Source organism: Oncorhynchus keta, chromosome 2 (assembly GCF_023373465.1).
Source record: "Oncorhynchus keta strain PuntledgeMale-10-30-2019 chromosome 2, Oket_V2, whole genome shotgun sequence".
Classification (NCBI taxonomy): domain Eukaryota; kingdom Metazoa; phylum Chordata; class Actinopteri; order Salmoniformes; family Salmonidae; genus Oncorhynchus; species Oncorhynchus keta.
In genome coordinates this window covers 50,840,168-50,859,583 of record NC_068422.1, presented here as the reverse complement: position 1 = coordinate 50,859,583, position 19,416 = coordinate 50,840,168, and the positions used below count along the sequence as shown (strand labels likewise).

At 42.6% G+C, this 19,416-nt stretch overlaps 3 protein-coding genes across 11 annotated transcripts in view; all 3 read left to right on the top strand.

Moving 5' to 3' along the window:
- ldb1a (LIM domain binding 1a) overlaps positions 1–11,901 on the top strand; it is a 35,863-nt gene extending 23,962 nt beyond the window's left edge. For 2 of the 6 annotated variants that reach the window (XM_035800346.2, XM_035800375.2), the window contains 10 exons: positions 906–1,011; positions 1,124–1,168; positions 1,296–1,371; positions 1,498–1,600; positions 5,305–5,477; positions 5,769–5,891; positions 6,072–6,155; positions 6,310–6,433; positions 6,577–6,716; positions 7,855–11,901. In XM_035800346.2, coding sequence (XP_035656239.1) covers positions 906–1,011; positions 1,124–1,168; positions 1,296–1,371; positions 1,498–1,600; positions 5,305–5,477; positions 5,769–5,891; positions 6,072–6,155; positions 6,310–6,433; positions 6,577–6,716; positions 7,855–8,094 — 1,214 coding nt within the window. In that variant the 3' untranslated portion in view covers positions 8,095–11,901. The remainder of the gene's footprint in view (positions 1–905; positions 1,012–1,123; positions 1,169–1,295; positions 1,372–1,497; positions 1,601–5,304; positions 5,478–5,768; positions 5,892–6,071; positions 6,156–6,309; positions 6,434–6,576; positions 6,717–7,854) is intronic. The other 4 variants (XM_035800356.2, XM_035800365.2, XM_035800384.2 and 1 more) reach the window with 4 other exon arrangements.
- The window catches only part of sufu (suppressor of fused homolog (Drosophila)), a 455,419-nt gene that overhangs the window by 167,411 nt on the left and 268,592 nt on the right, over positions 1–19,416 (top strand). The gene's annotated exons all lie outside the window — the stretch shown is intronic.
- Positions 15,255–19,416, top strand: part of LOC118402266 (prominin-1-A-like) — a 37,802-nt gene continuing 33,640 nt past the window's right edge. Inside the window, exons 1-2 of one of the 3 annotated variants that reach the window (XM_052478374.1) lie at positions 15,255–15,422; positions 15,860–15,928. The gene's annotated coding sequence lies outside the window, so the exon portion shown is untranslated. Of the gene's footprint in view, positions 15,423–15,859; positions 15,933–19,416 lie in introns of all 3 variants that reach the window. The other 2 variants (XM_052478377.1, XM_052478367.1) reach the window with 2 other exon arrangements.

Sequence of the window (19,416 nt, the reverse complement as noted above, 5' to 3'; positions counted from 1 at the left end):
CAATACAACTGGCCTTCTTTTGACTAGTTGAGTATCTGGAGCATCAGCATTTGTGGGTTAAATTACAGGCTCAAAATGACCAAAAACAAACAACTTTCTTCTGAAACTCATTAGTCTATTCTTGTTCTGAGAAATGAAGGCCATTCCATGTGAGAAATTGCCAAGAACCTGAAGATCTTGTTCAAAGCTGTGTACTACTCCCTTAACAGAACAGTGCAAACTGGCTCTAACCAGCATAGAAAGAGGGGAGGGCCCTGTGCACAACTGAGCAAGAGGACAAGTACATTAGTGTATCTAGTTTGAGAAACAGACACCTCACAAGTCCTCAACTGGCAGCTTTATTAAACAGTACCTGCAAAATACAACAGTGTCAACAGTGAAGAGGCGGCTCCGGGATGCTGGCCTTCTAGGCAGAGTTCCTCTGCCCAGTGTCTGTCATCTTTTCTTTTTATTGGCCAGTCTGAGATATGGCTTTTTTGTTGCAACTCTGCCTAGGAGGCCAGCATCTTGATGTTGAGACTGGTGTTTTGTGGGTGCCATTTATTGAAGCTGCCAGTTAAGGACTTGTGCGGTGTCTGTTTCTCTTACTAGACACTAACTAGTACTTGTCCTCTTGCTCAATTGCAAAATGGTTTTCTAATGATGAATTAGCCTTTTAAAATTATGAACTTGGATTTTGTTGTTGCTGTGTGTGTGTGTGTGTGTGTGTTTATTTATGCTTGAGTGTGCATATTCAGTGCAAGATAGGGTCAATGCAATGTAACTATTTAGCATTCTTATGGCTCAATCGTGGGGCTTGTTGGTGCGAGGCTACAATTCATTGGTCGATTTTGTTGTTGCTGTGTACAGAGCACCAAATCGCTCAATCTCCTTTTTCCTCTCTCCCTCTCTCTCTCTCTCCCCAGGCTGTTCATCTAAGTCGTTCAAGCTGTACTCCCCCAAGGAGCCCGGCCCTAACGGCAGTGCCTTCCCCCCCTTCCACCCCGGCACCATGCTGGACAGAGACGTGGGGTAGGACACACACAACTTCCACTTAGCTCATACTGTTAGTACTGTAGGTTGGTACTATTAGTACCTATATAATTATTATAATACATTTTCACTCTCGCCTGTCTGTCTGCAGGCCAACACCAATGTACCCCCCGTCATACCTAGAGCCTGGCATGGGGTGAGTACACCGACTGAGCATACATCACAGATTCAACCCTCACCCCTCAGGCCTCCAAAAAGTGTTGGAGAAAAACTTTCAACCGGAAAATAAAGTTGTGTACTGACCCTGCTCTGTCCTGTTGCAGGAGACCTACACCATACGGCAACCAGACAGACTACAGGATATTTGAGCTCAACAAGCGGCTACAGAACTGGACAGAGGTGAAAGCCCAACAGACACACACACACACACACAAACTCAATTATTCCGGTTGTCAGTCTTACTGTGCTCTTGTAAGACTCTGACAACTTGTGATGCCAGATTTATTAATTTATTGTGTGTTGTAGGACTGTGACAATCTCTGGTGGGATGCCTTCACCACAGAGTTCTTTGAAGATGATGCCATGCTGACCATCACCTTTTGTCTGGAGGACGGGCCCAAACGATACAGTAAGACACTTAGACTTTCAGGGAGGCTTTAAAATGGGATCTTATAGATTTCACCCTGTTACACATTATGGTTACAGTCTTTATTTTCCACAAGAATATTAGGGCCAAGTGAAGAGAAAAAAAATATGAATGGTGATTGGTGAGGGTATTGTGTGGAGAATATTTAAAAAATCATATTTGGAATAAAGTCAAAATACAAATTCATGAATAAAGTCGCAATATTTGGAGAATTAAGTCGCTGTCTCCAGAATAAAGTATTTATTTAATAGGCTACAGCAGGATATTCTTCTCAGCCATAATCGCACTGACATGAGACTGCTGGGATTAGCTGGTACACAAGTGTATGGGAATACATATCAGGAACTCTCATTCTTCACCCCTCGCCATGTCAATTATCAACCCTGCACAAGTCAAGTGTCACTCTTCCTCAATCTTCCTCACCCCTGCATTAGTCAAGCCTCACTTCTCCTTCTCACCCTTGCACTCATTTGTTCACAATGAGCTTTTACATTGGCCAAAATAATATGCTAAGAGCTGACAACACATGGAGGTATAATATTTGGAAAATGTAGCTGGCAATTAAGAAATACCATAATTTGCTATGATTAAATTGATTTCCATTACAAAGTTACTAGCTATGGATGTTGTAGGCACCCCGCTGGCTGCATTGGTCCACATGGGAAAATTGAAATGTGGTACGGAAGCAATCTTTCACCATTCAGTCAAGCCTGAATTCAAGCAATAAGACAGTTTAAATTATTTTGTATTATAACTCCCGTCCAAATGTTGTGAATTATATATATATATATTCATGTCATAGTCACCAACTCCCATTACTCTTAAGTTACTTCAACCAGTGAATGCTAGTGATGTTTAGCTATGCAAGCTATTCTACCAGTCTGTCTTAAAGTAAAACAGTATCACCAATGTATGTTGTATTGGACATTTCAAACATTCCCAGCTAATGAGAAAACAGTCATGGTATTTAATTGAAAAGAATGAAGAAGATTTAACAAGGCAACCTTGAGGCTATTTTGTATGTGCGCCAACGGCAGATTGAGGGATCTTTACACCCCTACCCCAGTAGAGGGGCATGGCCACTGAAACGTAATTCCGTGAGGGACTATGTAAACACAACCTATTACAATCTTAGAATTCTGGTACACCACCATAGCTTAATACAGCTAAATAACATGGGTTGGTTTAATCAATTAAAGAATTTCATGCCCATTTAAAACATATTTCCTAAATGTAAGCAAATGAATTGGGTATTACTAATTGATCCTGCTATGTAACTAGACCTACCCTATTTAGTTTTTGTGGCTAGCTATCCTGTAAATAAGTTCATAGCTAGCTAGCAAGTGAAGGACTCTCGTTTGTGTATGTAAACATAATTTCCCCAAGCTATTCTTGCTAGTACCTTTTGAAATAAATATATCACCATGATGCTAAATGATCATTCCTAGCTGGCTGTTTAAATGTACATGTATTTCGGCCAATAGTCATGGTCATTGTAGTTTTAAAAGAATGTGGTGTAATGCAAGGGTGAGAACTGAGAACTTATACCTGACCAATGCAGGGGTGAGGATTGAGAAGGTGGGGTGATGCTTAACTAGTGCAGGGCTGATACTTGACTAGGGGAGGGGTGAGGTCTGAGGAAGAGGAATGACGAAATTCCTAATACACTGTATATATAAAAGTATGTGGACACCCCTTCAAATTAGTAGATTTGTCTATTTCAGCCACACTTGTTGCCGACAGGTGTATAAAATTGAGCACACAGCCATGTAATCTCCATAGACAAACATTGGCAGTAGAATGGCCTAACTGAAGAGCTCATTGACTTTCAACGTGGCACCATCATAGGATGCCACCGTGCCAACAAGTCAGTCAGTCAAATTTCTGCCCTGCTAGAGCTTCCCCGGTCAACTGTAAGTGCTGTTATTGTGAAGTGGAAACGTGTAGGCGCAACAACAGCTCAGCCACGAAGTGGTAAGCCACACAAGCTCACCGAACTGGATTGCTGAAGCACATAGTGCGTAAAAATCGTATGTCCTCAGTTGCAACACACTACAAACTGCCTCTGGAAGCAACGTCTGCACAAGAACTGTTCGTTGGGAGCTTAATGAAATGGGTTTCCATGGCCGAGCAGCGACACGCAATCCTAAGATCACCATACCAAGTGTCGGCTGGAGTGGCGTAAAGCTTGCCGCCATTGGACTCTGGAGCAGTGGAAACATGTTCTCTGGAGTGATGAATCACGCTTCACCATCTGGCAGTCCGACGGACAAATCTGGGTGTTGCGGATGCCAGGAGAAAGCTACCTGCACAAGTGCATAATGTAAACTGTAAAGTTTGGTGGAAGATGAATAATGGTGTGTGGCTGTATTTCATGGTATGAGCTAGGCCCCCTAGTTCCAGTGAAGGGAAGTCTTAACGCAACAGCAAACAATGGTATTCTAGAAGATTCTGTGCAACTTTGTTGTTACAGTTTGGGGAAGGCCCTTTCCTGTTTCAGCATGACAATGCCCCCGTGCACAAAACGAGGTCCGTAAAGAAAATGTTTGTCGAGATTGGTGTGGAAGAACTTGACTGGCCTGCACAGAGCCCTGACCTCAACCCCATTGAATACCTTTGGGATGAATTGGAACACCAACTGCGAGCCAGGCCTAACCACCCAACATCAGTGCCCAAACCTCACTGTTTGTGGCTGAATGGAAGCAAGTCCCCACAAATGTTCCTACATCTAGTGGAAAGCCTTCCCAGCAAAGTGGGGACTAACTCCATATTAATGCCCATGATTTTGAAATGAGATGTTTGACGAGCAGGTGTCCACATTTGGTCATGTATTCTGTATAATATTGTTGATTTCACTTTGCAAAAGGCTCTCTCATCCAAGTCGGTTTGGTTCCTCCTTCTGAAAGACCCAATCTGCGCCACAAGGTCCTAATACTTATAATAATATTATGTGCTAAAAGAGTAAGGATATCCTCGTTTCTAAAGCCAATTCCAAATGATAATTTCACCGAATTATATATATATATATATATATAAACCCTGGATTGCTGATGCTATGTGTTGGCTATTGAGAGGCTTTGAAGTCACCTGTCGGCCATACTGTCCCTCCCCAGTAGGATCAGTCTTCCATAGGAATGAATGGGTTTCTACAGTGTTTCAATTAAATGTTTCAAGGACAAAATTACATGTTTTTAAAAAAAGTGGGGACAGTAACATTAGTCATAAAAAAAGACACGTAAGGAAAATTGTAATGCTTTTATGTTTAGCTTACATAACTAACATGTATTAAATATATTTCTATAGGTTCCAAATTATAATTTTTTCCCCCCCAATGGTGGGTGAGTTCCAAGATGGAGGCACGGTTGCTTCAACACCCCCTGTGAGTCATGTTGTGTGTGTGTGTATATAAATCATTGGTTTCACCAGGTCATCTAACTCAGGCATTTCAACGGTGCACAGCAACAGGGAGGCATGCAATTAACCAAATCCCCTCTTTAATCTTGAAATATAACTGCCACTTTATTCTCAATGTTTACTTTTTTCTCTAAATGAAATTCCGAGTTCTAAATCTATGCAAAAATACTTATGTTAGTACAAAACATTTTTTTTTCACTCTTCACTTATCCCTAATACTTGTCCGTAGTATTTTATACAAAGGAATGTCATTAAATTATTCTTCTCCTTAGCTATCGGCCGGACATTGATCCCACGGTACTTCCGAAGTATCTTTGAAGGGGGCGCCACTGAGCTGTTCTACACATTGAAACACCCTAAAGAGTCATTCCACAGTAACTTTGTGTCTCTAGACTGTGACCAGTGCACCATGGTTACACAGAACGGCAAGCCCATGTTCACACAGGTACGTAAAATACACTTTCTCGTCCATTTGAACATACAGATCTTTGTACACATTCCATTCTCCATTTGCAAATACACATTCCATTCTCCATTTGCAAGCACACATTTAACTCTCAATTGCAAATATACATTGTGTTCTGCATTTCCAAATCCTCAAATGTCCCATCGACAGTTCCACAACTCAACAAATCCAAACACTAATTTCAGTACCCCCCACACACACACACAAACAATGCTTTATTTTTTCCTCTCTCGTCCTTTGTGTTTGACCTTTAACTTCTGTCCCCTCTAGGTGTGTGTGGAGGGTCGTTTATACCTGGAGTTCATGTTTGACGACATGATGAGGATCAAGACATGGCACTTTAGCATCAGACAACACAGAGAGGTCCTGCCTCGTAGCATACTAGCTATGCACGTGAGTCACACTTTAAATACTTTATTTGAATCCACAAATCACATTACAATCCAAAACAATTCATTTACATTTCAATGATCATTCACAATTTAAAAAATTGTGAAACAGTTATTGATTGATGCTGGTGTTACTGACCACCATTCAGTCATTGCTTCCCTGCTCTCCTCCCCCTCTTCCAAGGTGCAGGACCCTCAGATGCTGGACCAGCTGGCCAAAAACATCACAAGATGTGGTCTCTCCAACTCCACACTCAACTACCTTAGGGTAATTCACCCCCAGTTAGTGCTTGAAGTAGAATGAAAAAGGAGGTTGTACGCACTTTAATTTGACCATACCGGGGTTCCTACCGAGCTGGAATTCTATTAGAGGTGCTGAAGTATTGGCAGTCTGACTGTCAATGTCTTTCTCTTTCCTCTAGCTGTGTGTGATCTTGGAGCCGATGCAGGAGTTGATGTCCAGACATAAGACCTACAGTCTGAGTCCCAGAGACTGTCTCAAGACCTGTCTCTTCCAAAAGTGGCAACGCATGGTGGCCCCACCAGGTAAACACACAGTCATCACACTCTCTGTATACAGACAACACACGTTTATATGGTGAACCAAACTTGGGTGAGGAGTAACCTGATCAAGACACACACACACACTGCAGATCTCAGTAACACCTCTCCCCTCTCTTTATATCCAGCTGAGCCGGCCAGACAAGCGCCCAACAAGCGGAGGAAAAGGAAGATGTCTGGTGGAAGCAACATGAGCGCTGGGGGAGGAAACAACAACAGCAAGAAGAAGAGTCCTGCTAACAACTTCCCCCTCTCCACACAGGTACCTGTAAGCATCCCATCTACATGACCTTGTGGGGAACGATAGGGGTTTGGAGCGGGGAACGATAGGTGTTTGGAGGTGGGGTGGGGATAGAGTGACTGGGTGGGGTTGGGACAGGTAACATGGGAGTGTGGGGCCAGGAAAGATGGGGATGGGGGCTGGTATGATAAGGATATGAGTTCAAGGCAGGGTTGTTTGGGATAGGGGAATGCTGGATAGGGGTTGAGCGGAGGAAGGGTGGAGGTGGGGCTTTTGGTCTTAAAATCAGTGGGGAAAGTCGGCTACAGGTATTGGGGGATAGTGCAAGTGTATATTATGCTTATTATACCAAAGACTCCCTGTCTGACGTGAGCCAGTGCTGGGCAGTACCTGGTCCTCTGGGGCCGCACTCTCATTCAGTAGGTAGACATTACCCCTTACCGCTGGCCCAGGATCAGATACAATATCATCCCTCTAACTATTAAAGTTGGGAGTGAAGATATGCCATTCCGATCGTATATTGTGGTTAGGGATAGCGTCTACCTGGAGCGGGTGAGACATGCCGCTCAATCTGCTTTATCGTCCTACAACCTTAAAAGCCGCATCTACCTGAGCCTATCAAAACATAGAATTTACAGGCAGCTGAGCAGCTATTGATTGAGTGAGCCAATGAGACCCGAGGTGGAATGAAAACCCCCATGACGCAGCACTCAAGGATTAGGGCTGCCCGCCGCTGACCAACAGGGAAGGGCGATATTACCCAAATCCCTGGAACAGAGGCCGGCATTGGGCCTGTTGTAGATGTTGTTGATTATTTGGGCTGGGTGCCTGAAACCCAGAGTTATGTCTGATTGTAAGTGGGGTGAGCATGGATGGACAGTCACTGAAACATGAATTATCCTTATTTTCAGAGGTCCCAAAAAGCTTTACTTTAAAATGTCCATATAATTTTAGGCCTTCAAGGAACTAAAGGATATGTAAAATATTAATCAATAAAACACTTTATATCCCATAAGTCTCATCTAGCCCAAAACTCACCATTACGAGTAACAACGGTAGTCCCAGCCCCATCCATCCCATTTTCTAAGTCCTTTGGGATCGTCCATGCTCGGTTCTCCCCCATGGTTGTGGGGATAATGTTCCGGCCCTTGCTGTCCCTCTCTAGGACGTGATGATGGTGGGCGAGCCCACTCTGATGGGAGGGGAGTTTGGAGACGAGGATGAGCGTCTGATCACGCGGCTGGAGAATGGCCAGTTCGACACGGCCAATGGAGGGGGGGGCCTGGAGGACGAGGACAGTTTCGGCAGCTCCCCTGCCCTGGGGGGTGCAAACTCACCCTGGAACAACAACAAGACCCCCAACAGCCAGGACAGCAAGAACAACGACTCTCAGTCCTCACAGTAGAGCCACAACCATAAACCCTAACTCAGCACCCAGATACGCAACTCATTTACCTGTAGAATGAATCGCTACTCATGCTCTCTCTCTCGCACATGCTCAGTGGTATTCAACCCCGGCCCTCTTCTCCTGGCTCCCCTCGCTTATCAGCGCTAGGCCTGACTCTGCTCTTTTAGTGTCTGTGCTTACCGGTCAGAGTGTTTGAGTCAGAGCTGGATTCTGCCTTTTATGATCACAGTGCTAGCTGTCACGGCCATATTGGCGGGTTCTTGTTCCAACCTCGGGTCTCTGGGTGTGTTGCCTTGACAACGTACCTCTGTTTCTGTTGTGCTCACCTCACAGGGAAGGAATACCTAGCTTTATTTATTATCTCTTAGATTTAGCAGAATAAAAAGTCTTGTGTGCACTACAGAATAAATCCAACGTTCAGTTTTTAAAAACGAAATTATTTGTTTTGTAGGACCTGGTTGGAACAAAAACCTGTACACTGCCGGAGCTTGAGGACCGGAGTTGAGAACCACTACGCTAAACCTTAAACACACAACACACACACAAGCAACACATACACACATGCAAATCTCATACACACACAAGGGTACTGGAGAGTGGTCCTACTTCCCCACCTGGACCAGAGCGCCTGGCCATACAGAAGTGGGTTTCAATGTTCTATGTTTTTAATTTGATTTCAATTTTTTATTTTTATATCAATTTCTAAAAATGAAACAGACAAGCAAAAACAAAGTTAAAAAAAAAACACCCCTGAATATTCTTTGCACTTTTTTTCCACTAACTTCAATCTATTTTTCTTATGAATTGATGGTGTTTTGTTCTTTTTTATTATGGCTTATATGAAGAAATTGTAAAGATTCAGAAACCTGTGACTGGAGAGGAGAATCAACGGTATATAACTGTATAATTATTACTGTTAGATCATTTGTATTATTGTGATTGATTACTACTTCTATGTAATATTGTGTTGTCTATGTCTGAATCAGTATGTAGCCTGTCAGTGTCCGATATGGTTATAACGAAGCCCAGTGTTTCTGATCTGAAGGGAAAGGCCACCTCAGTGTTCAAGGCTGTGCCTTTAATGGCACCTATTCCCCATGTAGTGAACTATTTTTGACAAGGACCTATAGGGCTATGGGCAAACGTAGTGCACTTAGAGGATAGGGTTGCAACGTAGTGCACTTAGAGGATAGGGTTGCATCCCAAGTGGCACCCTATCCTCTGTCTACTTATCTGCTCAGTACCTTGCGTCCACACCTCAGACACGGTTTGTTTCTCTCCGATTTGCTACTTGAAACATTTGAAGACAATTTTGACAAGGCATTGTAAGATTTAAGAAACATTTTGTTGTTTTCCCAAACATTTTATCACAATTTTTGAAAGCTACAGACCAAGAGTTTACTTTGCAAGACCTTTTTGAACATCGATCCCCAACATACTATTGGTTTGTATTAAGAATAATTTTGTGGGCCCCCACCCCCTCATGTTTTATGTGTCTTTGTGCTTGTATATTTAAAGGTAGTTTCTGTATAATTGTAATTATATGTATTCTGCCTTAGGGTGTTGATCTAATGCATCTCTCTAAAGTAAAGATACAAAAATACAATCATTTTTGAACCGTTTGGAAAATACATTCAATGAGCTTGGCTATGAATTTGGGTTCAACATACAATTTATAGATTTTTTTTATGTCAATGGGGCCTGTCTGGCTTAAATTCACAAGCTCATGTACAATATCCATGTCTTTGCCTCCAATGTCAGATGTTGGTGGGCTGCTCTGGCTTTGTCATCTAAATTATACTTTACCTTGTCAATAACCCACACCAATGTCACTTTATCAACATTCAGATGTATGAGAAGAGTAAAAAAAGGGCAATAATTTCAAATGGTGTAGCATATGTTTCTCATAGTTATCTTCACATGGTTTTCAGTCAAGTCAATACAGTGATGAATGAATCCTCTGTTTTCTCTGTGCATAGTTGGTGTAGATACTAAGTTTCACCACAAGGGGTCTTTCCTGAGCTCCATGACAAGATGAGCAGCCCCCCAAGTCCACAGGACCAACCCTCTCAAGCTCTCTCAATCCACCCAGACTTAACTGTATAATGTTTGACTATCCAATCATGTTTTAGAACATCCCTATCTTCTGGTCCAGCACGTCTGCAGTGACTGAATAGAAAACTGAGGGCACGCCTCAAATCACACCCTTTTCCCTAAATAGGGCATCACCGCCTGTGGTGTACTTAACTCAGCAAAAAAAGAAATGTCCTCTTACTGTCAATTGTGTTTATTTTCAGCAAACTTAACATCTGTAAATATTTGTATGAACATAAGATTCAACAACTGAGACATAAACGGAACAAGTTCCACAGACATGTGACTAACAGAAATTGAATAATGTGTCCCTGAACAAAGGGGGGGAAAAAATCAAATGAAAGTCAGTATCTGGTGTGGCCAGCAGCGCATCTCCCCCTTCCACCTCGGCACCTGCAAGTTCCTGGACATTTCTGGGGAGAATGGCCCTTGCCCTCACCCTCCGATCCAATAGGTCCCAGACGTCAATGGGATTCAGATCTGGGTTCTTCGCTGGCAATGGCAGAAAACTGACATTCTGGTCTTGCAGGAAATCACGCACAGAACGAGCAGTATGGCTGGTGGCATTGTTATGCTGGAGGGTCATGTCAGGATGAGCCTGCAGGAAGGGTACCACATGAGGGAGGAGGATGTCTTCCCTTTAACGCACAGCAATGACAACAAGCTCAGTCCGATGATGCTGTGACACACCGCCCCAGACCATGGCGGACCCTCCTCCAAATCGATCCCGTTTCAGAGTACAGGCCTCGGTGTAACGCTCATTCCTTCGACGATAAACGCAAATCCGACCATCACCCCTGGTGAGACAAAACCGCGACTCGTCAGTGAAGAGCACTTTTTGCCAGTCCTGTCTGGTCCAGCGACGGTGGGTTTGTGCCCTTAGGTGACGTTGTTGCCTGTGATGTCTGGTGAGGACCTGCCTTATACAACAGGCCTACAAGCCCTCAGTCCAGCCTCTCTCAGCCTATTGTGGACAGTCTGAGGACTGATGGAGGGATTGTGCGTTCCTTGTGTAACTCGGGCAGTTGTTGCGATCCTGTACCTGTCCCGCAGGTGTGATGTTTGGATGTACCGATCATGTGCAGGTGTTACACGTGGTCTGCCACTGCGAGGATGATCAGCTGTCTGTCCTGTCTCCCTGTAGCGCTGTCTTAGGCGTCTCACAGTACGGACATTGCAATTTATTGCCCTGTCCACATCTGCAGTCCTCATGCCTCCTTGAAGCATGGCTAAGACATGTTCACACAGATGAGCAGGGACCCTGGGCATCTTTCTTTTGGTGTTTTGCAGAGTCAGTAGAAAGGCCCCTTTAGTGTCCTTAGTTTTCATAACTGTGACCTTAATTGCCTACCGTCTGTAAGCTGTTAGTGTCTTAACGGCCGTTCCACAGGTGCACATGTTCATTAATTGTTTATGGTTCATTGAACAAGCATAGGACAGTGTTTAAACCCTTTACAATGATCTGTCTAGTTATTTTGGTTTTTATGAATTATCTTTGAAAGACAGGGTCCTGAAAAATCGACGTTTCTTTATTTGCTGAGTTTATATAAGGAGTAGGGTGTGATTTGAGTCAGTGGTGTGAAGTACCCATACCTGTTCCCGTTAGCAGCTCATGTCATAGGGCTGTGTTGATATACAGTATATTATATTTTGCCTAGTTTCTGCCATTGATTTGTGTTAGGGTATCAATAAAGAATAATTTTCACTTAAGCGCAGTTGACTCAGGCTCTTCACTTGTTCTGTCTGTTATTAGGGGCAAATACTAACTTCTGCTTAAGTCACACATTGATGTCAATAGGAAGTTAAGATTTGCCCCAGACTTTCCTGCTGGCTTTGGGTGGCAGAATAGGTGTTTTTGATAGTAGGCTGAAGCCTCTGAAGCTAGACGGATAGACTTTGGGTAAATTGTTCTTCATGTTAGCACAGAAATCTCCAAGACTAGAATGCAATTTCCGTTCTAAAATATCACCTCTGTTCCAGAAGACCGTTGATCCATTTTGGTGTTGTAGCAGATGTGATGCGGGAGATGACTAGGCTTGATAATGACTGACATTTCCATGGATGGGTGTAAGAATACTGGCTGATTCTCTCCTAGGCCAAGTGTATGATTCCCATTATGCTGAAACAGACTGCATAGCATTAGCAAGCCTTTGGGCTGTACATTTAGTGCAGATGAAAAAAGATTAGGAATATAAAGCAGACGTTATCGTTTACATTTCACCTAAAGGCAGTCTTGGGAGGCTCTAGCTGAAATGTCAAAACATCTCTTTCATACTCTTGTACTCTTTATCCATTTTATACTGAATGTCCAAAACATTAGAAACACCTTCCTAATATTGAGTTGCACCCCATTTTGCCCCCAGAACAGCCTCAGTTCGTCAGGGCATGGACTCGACAAGGTGTCGAATGTTTTCCACAGAGATGTCAACTCAAATGCTTCCCACAGTTGTGCCAAGTTGGCTGGAAGTCCTTTGGGTGGTGGACCATTCTTGATACACATGGGAAACCCAGCAGCGTTGCTGTTCTTGACAAAACCGGTGAACCTGGCACCTACTACCATACCCCGTTCAAAGGCACTTTTTCTTGCCCATTCACCCACTGAATGGCACATATACAATCTTTTGCAAGGCTTAAAAATCCTTATTTAACCTGTCTCCTCCCCTTCATCTACACTGATTGGTTTTCACAGGTGACATCAATAAAGGATCATAGCTTTCACTTGATCAGTCTGTCATGGAAAGCGCAGGTGTTCCTAATGTTTTGTACACACTGTACATCACCTGTGCTTATGATGCAGACCAGACAGTGACAGTGCTGCCATCTTTCTTAGGAACAAGCCAACCCAGAGATCTGCCACGTCATACCACATTCCATGCAATGAAACTCCTAGACATTGATCAGTCAGTTTTGGTTTTAAACCCCTAATGGTTCATGTTTGGATTGGGGAAAAATGCACAGATCCTGGATCTGTTCCTATGGGCAACTTTCACTTGTATTGAATCCCAAACTTTTAAGATCCACAAGAGTGCGGGGGCAGGGTGGGAGAATTTAGCACAGGTGAAAGTTGCCATTGGGCAAGGGGGATTGTTTCTGGACAGGGCCTGTGTGTTTTTTAGGCGGTAGGGTCAGTTCAGCAGCAGCTGGTAAGTTCAGCAGCAGCGGCGGATGGGAGATTCTGTAAATGGGCTATCGGGGTCGGCTCAGGTAGAGCGATAGACTGATTTAACAGACGACATGGGTGGTGAACTTCAAGACGCAGGATACTGTTGGAGCTAGAAACACAAGCATTTCACTACACCTGCAATAACATTGCTAAACACGCATGTGACCAATACGATTTGGTTTAGAGATGGAGGAGAGTTGGAGGTCGTGGCTCACATCCAGGGGATAGGTCAGTGTTTATGTTTGCCAGGAAGTGGTAAGCTACTCTGCTATTAAGACTTATTTAAAATACAGCTTAAATTAAAACTAGACTTTGAGAACCAAAAATAGATCAGTGCCAGCTAACCATCTATCTGAGGGAACATCCCAGGGATGTGTAGGAGAAACAGTCTGAGATAAACATTTCAGCTCTCTGGTAAGCTCCATTCTGTTTTCTACAGTAAAATGCCTTTTATACACCTGAGTTTAAACAGGGAAATTTGAATAATGGAAAGTATGTTTCTCTTGTGCTATGCAAATGTACAGTACCACCTCTCTCTGGCCCGATGACAGAAGATAACATGTTCACTTTGGATTGCAGTCAATCTTACAACATGCAAAATAGGCCTGTGTGATAGAATATGTCACACGTAATGTAGACTGGACTGTATACATTTGTTTTGTCTGCCTTTGAATGAAGGGAAATGTAATGTTAAATGGCAAGAAATGATCTAGCTTTTCTACTTGGTATGACAGAAGTGTCCAACCGTATGTCTGTATTTGATGCAGCCTCCATCTTGATGGTAAGCGTGTCCTGTCATCTGGGTCACATATCCTCAGGTAAGGATGCTCTAAAAATGACACTAAACACGCATAACTCCTGTTCAAACAAAACTATCATGTTCTGTTTTAAAACATTATTTTATTGCCCTGATCTATTGGTTATATGGTGGTTATAAGCTCTTATATTCCAGTCGGGGCCTGTTATTTTGACGCTGAGGGCTTTTATGTGATCAAGACTTTTTCTTTTTTTAACTTTCCAAGCCAACCTAAAATGGGACAAGCACATCAATATTACCGAAGGCTCTTCATGATGAACCACCGTTGAATGAATGGGTAAAAATAACTCATGAAAAAGCATTCATTCATTAGATAACTATTTAAAGTAGGCATTCAAGCATAAGCATGTATAACATTTATAATGGTCTTTTTTTAGGGTGTGTCTCATTCACCAGCTCAACCCAATTGAACATTTATGGGAGTTTCTGGATTGGTGCCTGAGACAGCATTTCCACCACCATCAACAAAACCCCAAATTATGGAATTTATTGTGGAAGAATGGTGTCGCATCCCCTCAAGAGTTCTAGGCACTTGTAGAATTTATGCCAAGGCGCATAGAAGCTGCTCTGAGGGCTTGTGGTGGCCCAACGCCCTAATAACACACTTTGTTGGTGTTTCCTTTGTTTGAGCAGTTACCTGTTTGTTATAATTAATGTGGCCAGCCTTCTTAAAATATTAGAAAATACTTTATCTATTAATATGTCCGGTAAATGACAGTGATGGCTGAGTAACGTTCACATTTTCCAACTTAGTCTATTTGAACTTTGTTGGGCTATAGTTGACATTTCCTGGCGATGTTCCATCGTCCACTTGGGTTTGTGGTCAATGTATACTGTAGTAGCCTTTCACTGCTAAAAAGCAAACACCCGCCAGCTCTCTCACTCCCGACTGTCTCTTTCATCCAGTTAAGACCCTCCCGTTCTCCATCCCCAATCCCTTCTTCCATCCCTCTATTGTCAGTATTTCGCAGATAGGGTCTACTATTGCTGCTATTAATTTGACTGCCTATCAGGTTTCTCAAGGAAGGGACTAAACACACTCCCTCACACATCTGTGCTGTGTAGAGCGGAGACACACCTGCAAACACATACACTAGTGGAACCAGGGTAGAGACCGGACACACACACACACCTGTGCTTTGCAGATTGGTGACACACCTGTCCAGGAGGAGGACACACTCAAACTCACCTGGAATATATACTTCACTCTCCTGCTTCACCTCTTTCCTGTCTCGACTCAAGGAACAACAGGTAAAGTACTGTTTAATGCCCCCCCCCCATTTTTTTCCTCTCACCTCTCCGATATCTTTCTCCTCTATGGCCTCCAACACACTCTACATTCTTTCCTATTCTCTCACACTCTTCTCCTGACTCTCTCCCCCCGTCTCTCTCACTCTCTTGTTATGTCTCCTCTACTCCTCCACACACTTCCAGAGCCTCAAACAGGTACAGGAGAAGTAGGCTAACAGCTCTGCAGTTAGCCTCCAGAGGCACTCATAGTAGTTAAAAGTGTTGAGTTAGCTGTACAAGATACACACGTCTGCTGTTGTAATTGATTAAGCCACTATAGAGCCTATTTCCTGTAGAGGAGCTTTTAGGGTGGTTGTATACAGTTGAAGCAGCAGTAGTGCGAGAGTGTTGGAGTTGTACTCCAGGACTTGTTGACTGTGTTCTGTCTGTCCCAATAGGACTGTGTACAAAGAAGCCTGCTCACTCTCTGCTCTACTCGCAACAGAACTCTGTTTACACTGTGGGAAGTGAGTGAGTGCTTTTTAGTCTGTACTTAATTATATATTTTATTTCTTTCTCCGTTGTCCTAGTATTTGCCTTTCAGAGGCACATGAGTAAATAAATATAACATACTGAAACTTATTGGACAATCAAATTGCATGTGACATTGCAATACTTTGTTTGAGTTTATCAAATCCTCGTAAAAGCTTTTCTTTACTTTATATAGAGAATACCGGTATTTTATTTTTATTGAACCTTTAACTATTCTGTCACAGTCTTAGTAAGCAGATCAGTGCCTGGTTTCCCCCTCCCATATTTCACCTCTGGCTGTCTGGTTAAAACGAAACAAACCGTAGTGATGCAGGTAGCTGTTTATGATGAACTGTTATGCAGTAGTGAGTGTTGATAGTCTGTTTTTCTATAAACAGACTATCAACACTCACTGTGTGGTGTTGCGTTATGGAAAGTTTTTCTTGTTTTTGGTGATCTCTCTTCTTTTTTTTATTGATCGGAACAGCAAATGTGAAATGACTAGATTCAAGTTATTGATAATGATAGCTGTGTTGGTGGTTGATTGATCAAAGCTCAAGTGTGTATAGAGGTTGATAAACTTCAGTGGTATAGCCTAAGACAGAACTATGCACTCTAGAAGGATGCTTTGCCAATGTTTATAGATAAACAGGGAAGTATGATGCCAATGTGTGTCGCACAACATGGAAATACTTTACACATGAACAAAGGTAGGACACGTTTATCAGAAGTTGATCACCAGCACCCCTTACCTGTGGGCACAAAAGCAAAGAAAGTAAAAAATATGAAAATAGCACTGAGTGTACAAAACATTCTTCCCTTTTGCCCTCAAAACAGCCTCAATTTGTCTTGGCATGGACTCTACAAGGTGACGAAAGCATTCCACAGGGACCCATGTTGACTTCCCACAGTTGTGCTAAGTTTGCTGGATGTCCTTTGGGTGGTGGACCATTGTTGATACACATGGGAAACTGTTGAGATGTTGTTTTTTGCAGTTCTTGACAAAACCGGTGCACCTGGAACCTACTACCCTACCCTGTTCAAAGGCACTTCAATCTTTTGTCTTGCCCATTCACCGTCTGAATGGCACACATACACAATCCATGTCTCAATTGTCTCGAGGCTTAAAAATCCTTTAACCAGTCTCCTCCCCTTCATCTACACTGACTGAAGTGGCTCAATAAGGGATCATAGCTTTCACCTTGTCAGTCTGTCATGGAAAGAGCAGTATTTTAGACATTCAGTATATATATATATAAAATCCGTGGAGGCTGGGAGGCTCACGGTATAGGCGCGGAACGCACAGAGACCACAAAGTGTGCTTCAAAAATCATCAAAGACAAATTATTTTAACCTAAAGCATTTAATAAAAACATTTATAGCACAATATTATGGGGGATGAGAGGGCTACTTACAGTGTTGGAAAGGGATCACAGCCGTGAAGGTGTGAGGCATGAGTTGAGATGTTCAGAGGCTTGACCAGTGCAGGACAGGATTTGACTGCAAAGACACTACACAGACAAAAGAGCTAAGAATGAGTTAGTCAAAGCAAGGAGTAAAATTGTTTATGTGCAATAATGTGATTGATTCTACATATAGTAATGAGAGAAAATTGATAGGGGTACTCACAGTGCTTTGAAGGGAAACATTCAATGTGCCAGTGGATGAGACGTCGTGCTTTAGTTCGTGTCAGAAGAAAGTTGACAATGGTATCGGAGTGGAGTAGTCACCCCTTTATCAGGGAACATGAGGGGACTTATCTGCTATTTGTATTTACAGCTACATTCCTTTACAGCTGCGCCATCGTAGGTTTGAACAACAAGTTTCTCTATGAAGTTAAACTCAAGACATCTCAAAATTCATGAAGTCAAACAGACTGCGCATCTTGCCCACTTGGCACAAAGTAGCCCAAGAAACGTTCCTGAATAAAGCCCTGATCATCCACATACCTGACAATAACTGACAACTGCAAGCAGACTGGTGGCACCATAGGTCGCAGAACGGCGGGGCAATTTTTACCCCCTGGGGATTCTACTTATATGTTAACCAAACTAGGAAAACTATGATATAAGGTATGACAGTGATTAATCAGTTGGAAAAAAGGTTTTCTATGGGCTATGATGGAACCAATTTTTCATAATCATGGTTTAAAAAAAACTCCTGGCCCTGGGGGGGAAGAAAACTCTCTCAAACTATAGCTACCTGATATTTGTTCATATAAATTATATTTAGACTAGATTAGGAGGATTTCCTCTACCCAGATACATAGACATTGCTTGTGTCTGTCCGGAGTGATTATGTGTTATGATCTTTGCTAAATAAATACCGGAGTAAAGTGCAAAGCCTACTTGAGAGCATGCAAAAAATGTGCTGCGTCAACCTCTCTAATCTAACTTTTAATGGATAATGCGATGGAAGCTATCAAATCATTTGGAATTGTTTGACATCCCATTAAAGATGTAAAGCATCGTAATGCGCAATTACAGGTGGCTTGATGATAGGCTCCCTGTTAACCAGCTATACATTTGATACCAGTTTGGTATTGATTGCCCTCACCATTTTCATCCTTCTTCATGAAACTGATCTCAGGTCGACCCTCGCTTTTAATTTGCACCTTTTCCGTGTACCCCAGAGAATGAAAGGGGTTCTTCAACAATGGAACCCCTATAACGCTCTGTGGCACAATCCCAATACAACACACTACGTTCATTCTCTGATCCTACACCTATGATTGGATGGACATGTCAGTTCATATTGCAAACGCTTTGATTGGTTGGAGGACGTCCTCCGTAAGTGGTCATAATTACCATGTATGTCTATGGAAGGGTGTGAGGCCTACCAGCCTCCTAGATTTTGTATTGAAGTCAATGTAGTCATAGGAGGACGGAAGCTAGCTGTCCTCCGGCTACACCATGGTGCTAGCCCAGACAGTGCTGTTGAAGTTACTGTAGACCTTCATTGCAAACAGTATATTTTAATCAATTATTTGGTGACATATGAATATATTTAGCATAGTTTTATCGAAAAATAACTTTGTTTCACTATTTTAAAGAAATTTCACTGAGGAGGATGGTCCTCTCCTTCCTACTCCGCTGATATACTCTACCGTTCAAAAGTTTGGGGTCACTTAGAAATGTCCTTGTTTTTGAAAGAAAAGCACTTTTTGTCCACTAAAATAACATCAAATTGATCAGAACTACAGTGTAGACATTGTTAATGTTTTAAAAGACTTGTAGCTGGAAACAGCAGATTTGTTAAAATGGAATATCTACATAGGCGTACAGAGGCCCATTTATCAGCAACCATCACTCCTGTGTTCCAATGGCACTTCGTGTTATCTAATCCAAGTTTATCATTTTAAAAGGCTAATTGATCATTAGAAAACCCTTTTGCAATTATGTTAGCACAGCTGAAAACTGTTGTGCTGATTTAAAGAAGCAATTACAACTGGCCCTCTTTAGACTAGTTGAGTATCTGGAGCATC